Raw genomic sequence first — 13,432 nt, forward strand, 5'->3', positions numbered from 1 at the left:
ACACATTTTTTATTTAAATGTATTTGACCTAATGCTGTATATATATACTGAACAAAAATATAAACGCAACATGTAAAGTGTTGGTCCCATGTTTCATGAGCTGAAATAAAAGATCCCAGAAATGTTCCATTCGCACAAAAAGCTTATTTCTTTCAAATTTTGCGCACACATTTGTTTACATCCCTGTTTGAGAGCCTTTATCCTTTGCCAAGTTAATACATCCATCTGACAGCTGTGGCATATCAAGAAGCTGATTAAACAGCATGATCATTACACAGGTGCAACTTGTGCTGGGGACAATAAACTCATTGGCTGGGCCTGGCTCCCCAGTGGGTGGACCTATACCCTCCTAGGTCCACCCATGGCTGCGTCCCTGCCCAGTCATGTGAAATCCAGATAAGGGCCTAATGAATTTATTTCAATTGACTGACTTCCTTATATGAACTCAGTAAAATCTTTGAAATTGTTGCATGTTGACTTTATATTTTTTATTCAGTATACTTTAATTTACCTGTACTTTATTGGACAAAAAAGTAGTAAAAGTGTTGTTTTCTCCATATCCCTTTTTCCATACGAGTATGCATTGAGGGCAAACCCTGAAACTAATAAACTGAGGTTGTGATTTGAACACTTTACTGTACTGTAGTAGAGGCACAATGAAAGGTTGATACAAGTTTGCATAGACTCCTGAACCCAACCCTCACCAAAGTAACTTTTTAAAACCTCTCAAAACAATACATTATTTCACTCTTTGTACTACTTATCAGAATTCTTGTATTCATTGCAAAGCATTCAAATATAACAAAAATCTTAAAGCATTCAACAAATGTTCCTGATTATGCACTATGCTTCCCTGGAAATCTCATTCATGTTGGTGATCAGGGACTGGGTTAAAGGTCCAATGCAGCTGTTTACCCTAATATCAAATCATTTCTAGTTAACAATTAAGTACCTTAGTGTGATTGTTTTCAATTAAAATGATCAAAAAGAAACAAAAATAGCTTCTTAGCAAAGGGCAATTTCTCAATCAAGAATTTTGCTACGACTGTCTGGGAGTGGTCTGAGTCAGGGTTCCCCAAACTCAGTCCTGGCCCCCAATAATTATCTGTTATTGGCAGAGAGGTTTGGAACTCTTTCTTATTGGTCTATTAACTAATTTGCCATATGGTGAAAACTTCCTCCCACAAAAACAGGCTGAAATTTCATGTAGTCTTTTCAAACGGCTCTTACACTTAAAAGGCATTATCATTTTCACAATTTTACAGTATTATTCCAACCTCAGGGTGGAAAAATAAAACACAGGAAAATCACATCTTTGACTGCACTGGGCCTTTATACAAAAATCGATGTAAAATGAGAGCGCTTGTTTCCACTCCACCAAAATAAATGCTTGAGCAGGGAAGATACCGGTACTATTAGTAAAATTAATTTGCATAAATAAATGTTTTTCATAAGCTCAATCCATTGTGCTCCAAACCTACCAATGTATCATGCCATTACAATGCACACTTAGACATAAAATAATTATAACCTAATATTACAGACTTTACTCATTAAGAAAGTACAAAGAGTGAAACCGGTACATTTCAGAGACTTATTAAAAATATCAGAGATATAAAACATTTCCACCACATGTAAACATTATAGCTGTGTTTGTGGCTTTGCTCTTCTCTCCGACGCAAAAATACAAATCTAAAACACTGTAGGAGTACAGTCCGTGGGGGTTTGGGGGGCGGAGGAATCTGAGGGGCTTGGTGTGGAAGGTAAGAAGGGGGCTGAGGCTAGAGCAGTCAGGTTGTAGACGTACAGACTCTCTCTCTTCAGCTGGCGATTTTTTCAATCTCATCCAGATCTTCTGTGTCCAGCTTCTCAATTTTCTTATCTGTGGATGATGGGAAATAAGGATTAGGTCATTCTAAAGACTATAGTCTCATGGAAAAACATATACCTTAAAAGAAAAAGGATGACTAGTTATCTGGATAAATCTCTACACTGGACATTAGACTACTTTGGAAGTTTTGTTATTTTGTTCTTGGTTGGCGATTATGATAATTCTTTCTGTGTCATATAGCATGCAGAAAATCATGTAGAGAAATATTGCACAACATAACATTTCCATCGTGACTTACTGAAGTGATCCTGGATCTTGTTGAGGACGTTCATGCTGAACTTGCTGTCCACCATGTTGATGGCCAATCCCCTCTTCCCAAAACGACCCGTGCGGCCAATCCGGTGCAGGTATGTCTCATTGTCTGGGTTACCGTCTCTGTCCACCGGCAGGTCAAAGTTTATCACCACGGAAACCTGCTCCACGTCGATACCTGAAGGGAGGGTCAGAGATCAGAAACAGACAGATGAGAACGGGTGGATGGACAGAACATTTTAAAAGGTAGTGTACTCAATAGTTTTCCAAGTAGAGATATACCTGTGTAATGTATCAGTCTACTACAGCCATGTGCAGTAGTCAGAGTTGTTCTTGTATGACTACCTTAACTAAAAGTATTTCTCTAGAAGAGCTCTCAGGTCTGTGTGTTCTGATGCATGTCTGTGTGTATTGTCCCTGAGTGAGTCCTATACTGTAGACAATTTCCACTGGGGTCAATACAGTTCATTCAATTCAATTAAAATGTATTCAAAGCTCCTGTTAGTATGTATGGTTGGTTGAGTTACCTCTGGCGCAGACGTTGGTGGTGACCAGGACCTTCTCCTTTCCTTCTCTGAAGCGGTCGATGACAGCAGCTCTCTGCTCCACCTGCATCTCCCCACTGAGCAGCGCCACCTGGTGTCCCTCCCGGGACAGCTCACCTGCCAGCCAGCCCGCCGTCTTCCTTGTCTGAGGGAGAATGGGGACAGAGAAGGGGGATAAAATATACTGTCTGAGAGGAACACCACATCCTAAATCAACCCCCTACCCACTTGAAACCGCTCCCCTAGCCCCTTGTGTAGATCTGAGATGATCAAATAGTTTTAAGCAATATGGTAACAGGCCTTTTTTGTCATACTGCTTACATCTATTAAAATGTTCAGATTTAAGGCTTGGCAGTTGGGATTTGAAAATGTCCTGATATTTCACATCTCTTATCTGTGAATAAATAAAATATATTGAGATCGACTACACTGCAGTCAGACAGCTCAGAATCACTGATCTACAAATCACCTTGCTTCCCAAATAACTACTCATTATATGATCATGATTAGTGATTCTGCACCTGCAAACATCCAGATTACTCGCCCTGAATAACTCCTCTAACTCACATGACAGAAGATCATGGCCTGAGCAATGGTGATGGCTCCGTAGATGTTGCAGAGGGCCATGAACTTCTCCTCTTTGCTGTTACAGAGGACGTAGTACTGCTTGATGGTGTCCAGCGTCTCCTCTTCCCTCTTCAGCTTGATGATGTTGGGTTCTGGGACGATGCGCTGGGCAAAGTTCCACACAGTCTCCTCAAACGTGGCAGAGAACAGGAGCATCTGACACTGTTTGGGTAGCATCCTAAAATACAGAGCGAGAGAGGGGGAAAAGGGGTCAGTGTGGCGTGTGTTTTTTTAGGCAATATCCTTAAACACAGAGGGCAGAGGGGATCTGTGTGTGTGTGTGTACCTTTGAATGCGTATGCTCTGGTCCTGGTGTCCCTGTGTAGCAATCATAACATCAGCCTCATCCAGGACAAACACTTTAATATTCTTGGGTTCGATGAATTTAAACTTCAGACACCAGTCCAGCATGGTGCCTGGCGTCCCAATCACTACCTGCTCCTGGAGCTGCGTGCCTCTCTGCACTGGGGGGAGAGGAAGAGAGAGATTATTACCCTTTTCACGCTATAGTGCTGACCCAAACCAAACTGTGGGTCTGATATTTAGGTGAGACCTGCGAAGCAAAAGTCCCGACTTTAGATCTTCGTCATACTTCATATTCTTCTTCTGCCTGCTACTCATATTACACTGTTCCAAGCTAGAAACGCCATTCAACCTTTAGAACGTGTAGACTGATCTGGATTAGGTTGCTTGTATAATTTTTTTTTAAACATCTTTTATACTTTGTCTTTCTTTTTGTCCATCCATTCACTTTAAAATGGGACTTTTTTCAACATTGTAAAGCAGGGGTACTCGATTGTATACTATTTGAGAAGTTCCACTGACACACATTTCCTAGGTGGCAAAGGTCCGGATGGATTTCGGCCTTTATCGGCGCTGTGGTACAGCGTAGTAACAAACCCAGTCGTCTACGACTTAGGAAACATGTTATATAAAATGTACATTAAATGAGACTAAGAATTTCAATTAATTACAACTTTCTTTTGAATGTAAACATGTGCAACATTGCATCAACATTGCTGAAGAATAAAAGTTGCATAACAGTCTATGCAAAAAAGTGCACTGTGAATGGGCCTTGAATTAAAAAAAAATACATTTAAATAAAATAAAGTGCATGTTTTCTGGAGAGCAAAGGAGGGTTGAAGAAAAATAATAATCTGAAGGCACAGAACGTCACTGTGGGCCATGCAATATGCATGTATAAGTCACTCTGGGCCTTGCCAATGCTTTGAATTGTGGCACAAATTATGTGAGAGAAACTCTGAGACACTGGTGCAAGTGTTCATTGGTGAGCCTGGTGCGGTATTTGTTTTTAATAAAGTTAATTGTGGAGAAGGCTGATTCACAGCTGTATGTGGAGCCAAACATGGTCAGGGTGTATAGTACCAGTTTCTTGAGAAAAGGGACATCAGCTGCAGGCACCATCTTTCCCCAGAAAGTGACAGGGTCACAATCACCAGCCTGCTCCTTCAAAGACACATTTTCTTGCAGCTCAATTAACTCCATTTGCAGTGATGCAACATATACCCATCTGAAGATCTGTTTAGCTTCTTATGACAACTTTGTCACATTTGTGACCAAGAAGGGGTTCTGGATGAGCAGCAGCAGTTCTCTTCCAACAGTGAAGTCATCAAAGTGAGCCTTGAAGTTATGCATCAGCTTCTGGATGAAATCAACATGGTTGGGAACATCTTTGTCTCCCTGCATTTGCACCAGAAGTTTCGGGAAGTGGACAAGTTCTCCATGATCATTCTTGAAAAGCTCAAATTTCTTCTGGAAAGCCCGGACTGCTGTTATCATACCACACACTGTGTTGTCCCGTCCCTGCAGATTAACATTCAGTTGATTAAGGTGTGATGTAATGTCTGTCAAAAATGCAACTGTTTCCATATTCTCCTCATCTTCCAAAAACTCCGAAAACTGAGTTGCCTTATCACTCTTTTGTTCTGATAAGAAAGCTTTTATTTCCTCCCGAATGGCCCAAAAGCATTCCAAAACCCTGCCTTTGCTGAGCCATCTGACATTGTTGTGCAGTATTAAGTCCTCAAAACTGGCATTGGCCTCTGTCAGAATGCCTCATATCAGGCAGGCGGTGTTGTAGGGATGATGTTGCTCTCAAAAAGTTGATCAGTTTCATCATCATCGTCATGACCTCAGAATACTATTTTCCCAGACTGGCACACAGGACAGATTGATGGATGATGCAGTAATAGGATGTCAGGTCAGGGTGGTTCTTTCAAACGTGCAACCAGTCCCCTCCCTCTTCCTATCATGGCTGGAGCTCCATCTGTGGTGATGGAGACCACTGACTTCAGATCTATCCCCCTTTTTGTCAGCATCCCTTTGATGGCCTCAAGTATATCCTCTCCCCGTGTGTGTGCTTCTAGATGTGTTAAGCCCAACAGCTCCTCACAGAATCCCTTCTTTGTTTCGTTATAAAATCTGACAAACACCAGAAGCTGGGCATTATCAGTGTTATCTGTTGATTCATCCACAGCTAATGAAATGCATGGTGCATTCTGAATGGCCTCATCAAGTTGTTAAGTAAAATCTTCAGCTAATATTTCAGTTCTCCTCATTGCTGTGGAATATGACAGTGGGATCTGTTTGATCCTTTCCCCTGAGCTCATCTTTTGGTTTACCTTCAAGCAAGGTGTCAGCAACTTCACCCATGCATTCTTTTACCATCTGACACAGTTTTTTTTCCCAAAACCCAAGCTATCCTTAGTGAACACTCCATTGCACGTTGTTGGATGTGTCAGGGAATTGACAAGGACTTTGGTGGATATTGGGATTTGAGTTGGTTAATCTTGTTTGTTCAGGGGATACATCTGATCGAATTTACTATGTCTGGTGTCATAACGGCGTTTAACGTTGGGACTTTTCATGAGAGTGAAGGACTTGGTGCATATCAGGCACATTGGTTTTGTGCTAGTTGCGGGGAGAATGAATACATATTGTTGCGTCCACTCGTCGTTGAATATACGGTTTTCAGAGTCAACTTCCTTGTCACAGGAAGGCCAAAACACCCGATGTCACAGGAAGGCCAAAAAGATCATCAAGGACATCAACCACCCGAGCCACGGCCTGTTCACCCCTCTATCATCCAGAAGGTGAGGTCAGTACAGGTGCATCAAAGCTGGGACTGAGAGACTGAAAAACAGCTTCTATCTCAAGGCCATCCGACTGTTAAATAGCCATCACTAGCCGGCTACTCAACCCTGCACCTTAGAGGCTGCTGCCCTATATACATAGACATGGAATCATTGGCCACTTTAATAATGGAACACTATGTTTACATACCGCTTTACTCATCTCATATGTATATACTGTATTCTATTCTACTGTATTTTAGTCAATGCCACTCCAACATTGCTCGTCCTGATATTTATATATTTCTTAATTCCATTCTTTAACTTTTAGTTTTGTGTATTGTTGTGAATTGTTAGATACTACTGCACTGTTGGAGCTAGGAACACAAGCATTTCGCTACACCCGCAATAACATCTGCTAAATATGTGTATGTGACCAATACAATTTGATTTGATTCTATTTGCATAAAATGTGGCGAGTAGTTGACTCAAAGAGAGAAATACAATAGTTGAACAGCTTTTAACAAATTAATTTATTCAAAAATGAAGGAGAAGCAAGAGAGAGATAGAGATATCTCGTCATTTTCCCCCCACTTTCACTTAGCTAGCAAATGCAGTTAGCTAGTTTAGCGTACCCAAACAGAGGGATGCAATGTTAGCTAGCTGGCTATGACTATCCTACACAACACTGGTCCTCTTCCAAGTCAAGGTAAGCTTTTGGTTGTCCTAATCTATTAGCACCGGGGCCCACCGGTGTAACTGCTAAACTGCTTACTGACTGTACACTGTACTGCATGATTGTAGCGGGTTTACTAACGCGTTAGTTCTAGTAGCTATGTTGACTATGACCTTACTTTAGCTAATGTGGTGACAACGATGTAGGCTGTGTGTAGCGGTTATGATATGATTTGGCTAGGAAAGTATTTTTTGCCTGGTCACATACAGCTGATGTGTTGTGCATTGAAGTCCACAATCGAAGGGAAAAGGTGAGAGGAGGAGAGTGCGTAGCTATGAAAGTGAACTATGTTCACATGTGATCAGGGTTGTATTCATTCTGCCGATTCTGTTGAAAAAAACTTTTCTTAAACGGAAGCAAACGGAACAAAACGGGGATAAACATACCTGAACTGTTGGACTAATGATTACACCCTAGATCAGCTAGATGCAGGCAAGAGTGTGCAAGGAGGTATTGAATGCGTCACTGTCCATCCATGTGTCTATCACCTCAAATTTTTATCTCGAGTATACTGTAGTAGCCTAAACCGATCGATGTTACATTGAACTGGGTGAATGGAATATGAATGACAGTCATCCAATATGCTGTAATAGAAATAAGGCCATGTTCATAATAACAAATAATCATCTTCCCTCATCTTAAACGGCACCGACCACCAATGCATTCAGGCTTTCAAATTCTTTAACACTTTTATAAACTATAACTAAATAAATGTGCCCACATTTGCATAAAACAACTCACCAACAGTAATTATTGAACCGTTCAAGCTAGAGACACCAAACCAACATGTTCAGACTATCCTAACTTCAAATTCTTTAACACTTATCAACTATAACTATATAAATGTGCATACATTTGTATGAAATAACTGACCAACAGTCATTCTTGAAGCATTCAAGATAAAAAGAAACCAAACCAACGTTCACATGCTCAGGCTATCCTAAATTCAAATGTAAATTAGCATATGTAAATGTTAATTAGCATAATATAACTCACCAACAGTAACTCTTGAACCGTTCAAGCTAGAGACACCAAACCAACTTTCAAATATTCAGGCTATCCTACCTTTTCATCTACCTACTTTTCCAACTATAACCAGTCACCACCATTAGTACTGCAGGCACTACCATTATTATAGCAGATTTCAAAACCATACATACTTTCAAACAAGCTAGCAAACACACCACATTCACTTTAGGAATGTACTTTCCAGTGATCAATGGTAGCCTAAAAAGTTGATTTATTACGTAGAACTACAGCTAGCTATCAGTAGGTCTACATACAAACCTATTCTACATAGTTCCAACTACCATAAAAATAATTGTAATGAGCCGTCATCACTAAATGCACCATCATATTTCTCTCCCCAAATAATAGCCTAAAACGTTCTAATCATTGCATCATTATTCAACTGAAATCAAACTTTCTTTACACTGAACGTTTTACACAGCATGAACGATTCAGAGTTGCTTTGCTTTCCTAAAAGTGTTGTCCACATGATCCTGCTTTTAATTTCCATCTTCTGACAGATCGCTTTGTCTTATGTCTTTCTTCTTTTAGTTTTAACATGCAACAACTGTAGTTTAGAAACTGCCCCACAATCCAAAGTAATATAATGGTTGATATAGTGGTCTATCAAAGTAATCAGTTCAATTATTTTACTAAATTTAACTTGGACTATATGTAACTGCTTTGCTTTAAATAGTAAAGTAACATTTTTTAAACTTCTACCACTACCACAAAAATACTTGTTAAGAGTTAAAACAAGTCCCACTAATTGTACTTCATGTAAAATTACCATCTAGTTAATTTTCACATTGTCCTTTTCAGCACCGTTCCGGCAATTCTGGTGGATGAGTAACTAGGTCAGCTCAGTACAGTGTGAAGAAAATAGTCATACCAGTGTTTACCCTACTCTTACACAGGCTGTTTGTAAAATCAGTTAACACTAGACATGCTGAGCATCATGGTGATGCAAAACAATTTTACATGTGTAATTACTCTGCCAGTTTAAAATAAATTTCCCCCCAGTCCTCGACTTTTCCTGTCCTTGACTTTGCATTTGTGCAGTTTTAAGAGGACATTGCAACCCTAGTTAAGAGACAGTTAAGGACTAAGTAGTAGACTTACATTTGTTTCCTCTGATGGCGTAGACTAGTTTGACCTCTGAGTAGTACTTCCCCATCTGCTCAATGACCTTCCCTGTCTGCAGGGCCAGCTCATAAGTGGGAGACACACACAGACACTGTGGGAGAGAGGAAGGTGTTAGATAAAAGTGGTATTAGACATCTCACCTGCTAATGCCCAAAATATGCCACTATGAACAATGGAGACACTACCCACGCAGTCGTGCCCCTTTACACCTGGGTCATGTTCATTAGGCACATTTACATATATACATTACATTTTAGCATTACATATATACATTACACATATATACATTACACCACGTTTGGAGGTACTACCTGGAACTGGATTTTAAAAAACAAGCAAACACGTTTTCTATGTGTCCTAATGAATATAACCCAGAGAGGTCAAGGGTCAGGGTTCAGAGGTCAGACTCACCTGAGGAAACTTGTTGTTGGGGTCGACGTGACTGAGCATGGCCAGGACGAAGGCAGCCGTCTTCCCCGTCCCCGACTGAGACTGGGCTATCAGGTTCTGTGGGCTGGCAGCCGCGAGAGCACGGGACAGATCAACAAAGAGAGAGAAGTCGCCAGGAGAGAGGCATGAGAGAGCTTGACGATCGTTTAATGGCCATGCAGAGAAGTTAAATGAAAATTAATGAAATGGGGAAGGATGGAATTATAGGGAGGTAGACTCTTGGTAGTGATCTCATGTTTTAACTCAAATCTAGAGGAAGCTCACTGTAAACTCACGGTTCTGCGAGCATCATGGGTAAAGCGTTCTCTTGGATTTTGGAGGGGCGGTTGAAGCCCATGGCGTATACTCCCTGAAGCAGCTGAGGTTTACTGTGAGGACGGGAAGGGGGGAAAAGGACACAAAGTGAGTTTTAAATGCCCAGTGCAGTCAAAAACGTGATTTTCTTGTGTTTTATTTCCACACTATGAGGTTGGAATAAAACTGTGAAATTGTGAAAATGATAATGCACTTTTAGTGTAAGAGCTGTTTGAAGTCTCCCGAGTGGCGCAGTGGTTTAAGGCACTGCATCGCACTAGAGATCCTGGTTCCAATCCAGGCTCTGTCGTAGCCGGCCGTGACCGGGAGACCTATGGGGCGGCGTACAATTGGCCCAGGGTAGGGGAGGGAATGGCCGGCAGGGATGTAGCTCAGTTGGGCCCCTCACTCAGACCACTCCAAGGCAGTCCTAACAAAGTTATTGCTTGAGAAATTGCTCATTGCTAAGCAGATATTTGCTTCTTTTTTACCATTTTAATTGAAAACAAATCACAGTAAGGTACTTAATTGTTAACCAGAAATTATTTGATAGAGATAAAAAATGGCTGCATTGGAGCTTTAAAGAGAGAAAAGGGGACAGGGCACCATGGGAAAAACACATTCATAACACATTGGTCGTGTTCTATAGGACACGCAACTGAATTTTTTTCAGGCAAGTTCAGGTATTCCATGCCCATTTCAGTCCGTCTTCTTCCATTTGGTGCATAATGAACACAACCCCTGTATGTGCACTCTTCACCGTTTATAGCTGGACTGTTTGTAGCTTTACTTACAGCCGCAGCTCCTCAAATGATTTGACAGAGTAGAGTGGAGAGTTAGGATCCCGCTGAAGGACCTCTACTTGATTGGTTGTGTTCACTAGATTACTGCGTATCAACTTATTCAACAACGATTGTGCCGCCTTGTCATCTAAGGAACATAAAATACACCAGAAGAGATGTCAGAATGTAGCAGTCATGAAATAGTACTTTGACAACACCAGTTTGACAACATTGAACATTTCCATGAACATTTGATCATTGAAGGCGACCCAGGCTTGCTGTCGAAGCAAGCTCAACGCTACTATAAATAAGTTACAGTATTCTGTGAGGCCAAGCTGTAATGGTCTGTTGTCTTGGTTGTGCCCACCTTTGTGGTCTTCCTCCCCTGTTTTGTCTCCCTCGCCTCCTTCTGTCTTTGCAGGCGTTGAAGCACTTGCTGCTGCTGCTGTGGTTGTTGTTGCCGTGCTTGCTGTGCCTGTGTGGGTTCAACATGTTATTTGTTAGCTTGTTAGCTTGTATTCTCAGGACAAAGTATCCATTTTTAAAGAAAATATGTTTATAGGCCTAAGAGGCTGAGAACTTATCTTACCATTTTCCTCAGGCTTGTCTTTGATTTGCAGGCTACCAATCTAGGAAACAAAAACACAGTTTTTTGGGATGTGCAGGAATTTTGATTATATTATAATATATTATTACTTGTCATTTCAGGGCACAGTTTTTTGGGATGTGCAGGAATTTTGATTATATTATAATATATTATTACTTGTCATTTCAGGGCAAGCCAGATGCACACTTTCAATTACAAACAAAGACCGATTACTGGCTTTGACTTAGTTATCGAGAACCCATTGGAGTCATGAGAAGGGCTAACTTTGACTCAGACAACTGACAGCCTAGTTCACTGACAGGTCGGTGAGTGGGTAAACATTATCCACTATTCACACACGCATGCCCGGCCACTTAGGAATCTTCAGCTCCCTGGACAGATGGCATGCTCATGGACATGTCGTGAGAAGCAATAATTGAAATCTGGTACGAAATCAAATTGTGTGTAATAAGCGTAGCGTCATGCAATACCATCAAAACAACCACTTGTTAGTAGTTGATCTGGCTAGCCAAGTTAGAATGTTAGCTCACTTGGTTAACTAACTAGCGTTAGTCATCATATGATGTTGAGTGGTTTTAGGATTGAGGGAGACTGAGTCATGCATACAATGTTCATTGTTTACAATACATTTAGGTAAATTGCCATGTTTAAACAAAATGGATAGCCAAAGAACGCAGTAGCTAGCTAACTATCCGAAGCATAGGCCCATGCACCAACATTTCGGCAAAACGCAGTTCGGCTCGTGCTTACCGATTCTGCCGCGGCTTCTTGTTCGTCCACAGCCTGGGCCCAGGAGTCCGTTGCCATGATGTCAGCTGTTGTTCAGTCACGCTCGTCCTCTTATCACTACCGGATTCCCTATAGTTTCAACACCGAACAGACAACTGAGATAGAAAAGTGTTTCCAAAGTCTGAAAAATAAACTAATTGTACAATGGCGTAACGAATTCGGCTCCGGAGGAATTCCACTAGTTACTACAGCCACAAAGTCAAAATTCTTATATCGTAAGAATGCAGGAAAACAAAAATTAGCTTTTTGGTCTTGATTTAAGGTTAGGTATAAGGTTGATCGTGTGGTTAATTTTAGGTTCAAAATCACATTTTAAGAAGCGTATTTGTAGAAATAGGCGGCTTGTATGACTTTGTGTCTGTGGTAACTAGTGAGGACCGCTCCGGAGTGCACAAGTACGTCCGTAAAAAGGTCCGGGTGGAGAATGAGATATGAGACAAGAGCGAGCAGAATAGTTCCTCCCAACACCCAACAGGCACAAAAAAAGTGCATTCAAATCTCTCTGATTTGGCTAGTTCTGTGTAGTGCATTTACCCCTAAAAAAATCGCCCTTTCTGGATAAAATGTTTGTGTTTCCGTCAGAGTTTTGCACATTTTCTCACTGACTATAATAATTGTCGATGCGTTCAATAATTTATCTGCAGTAAAATATTTCTCACAATATGAAATACTTTACTCAGCCTATAGATGTCGCCCTAAACATCCTGTATTGGAAACTGGGATAGGGGTTGCATTCAAGTCATTACATCGATTAAGGGAACAGTTTGCAACTATTTGCAATCAAGATGAAGACTTTGCCAGTAGGAATCGATTCATAGCTCAGGTAATGGCTGTGTATGGAATTGTGTTCTGAATTGAATTTACCCCTGTCACATGTACACATCGCTGGATACAAGCAAGCCCAACACCCTGACCCACAGAAGTACACTGACGTTTTTCATAACAAATGCCTTGACTCCTCATATTCCCCAGGGACCTATAAGTACCTAAGGACCCTGTGCTCTCAATTCAATTCTCTCTCTCTCTCTCTCTCTCTCTCTCTCTCTCTCTCTCTCTCTCTCTCTCTCTCTCTCTCTCTCTCTCTCTCTCTCTCTCTCTCTCTCTCTCTCTCTCTCTCTCTCTCTCTCTCTCTCTCTCTCTCTCTCTCTCTCTCTCTCTCTCTCTCTCTCTCTCTCTCTCTCTCCTCTCTCTCTCTCTCTCTCTCTCTCTCTCT

The 13,432-nt window shown here is 41.1% G+C and overlaps 1 protein-coding gene across 2 annotated transcripts; it reads right to left on the minus strand.

Moving 5' to 3' along the window:
* Positions 1–473: 473 nt before the first annotated feature.
* Positions 474–12,608, minus strand: LOC311133488 (ATP-dependent RNA helicase DDX19A-like). Of its 2 annotated transcripts, none has more exons than XM_084166975.1 (12): positions 12,181–12,608; positions 11,413–11,452; positions 11,191–11,298; positions 10,836–10,971; positions 10,023–10,115; positions 9,709–9,811; positions 9,274–9,388; positions 3,602–3,779; positions 3,256–3,493; positions 2,671–2,833; positions 2,130–2,321; positions 474–1,882 (listed from the first exon to the last, which is right to left on the minus strand). In XM_084166975.1, exons 1-12 carry the CDS (start codon positions 12,235–12,237, stop codon positions 1,821–1,823), a joined length of 1,485 nt encoding a protein of 494 aa, XP_084023101.1. In that variant the 5' UTR covers positions 12,238–12,608; the 3' UTR covers positions 474–1,820. The 2 variants fall into 2 exon arrangements, with proteins under 2 accessions (XP_084023101.1, XP_084023102.1); XM_084166976.1 differs by having other exon boundaries at positions 11,191–11,288; positions 11,412–11,452; positions 12,181–12,326.
* Positions 12,609–13,432: the final 824 nt, after the last annotated feature.

Source organism: Coregonus lavaretus, assembly GCF_964263955.1.
Source record: "Coregonus lavaretus genome assembly, chromosome: 8".
Taxonomy (NCBI): Eukaryota; Metazoa; Chordata; class Actinopteri; order Salmoniformes; family Salmonidae; genus Coregonus; species Coregonus lavaretus.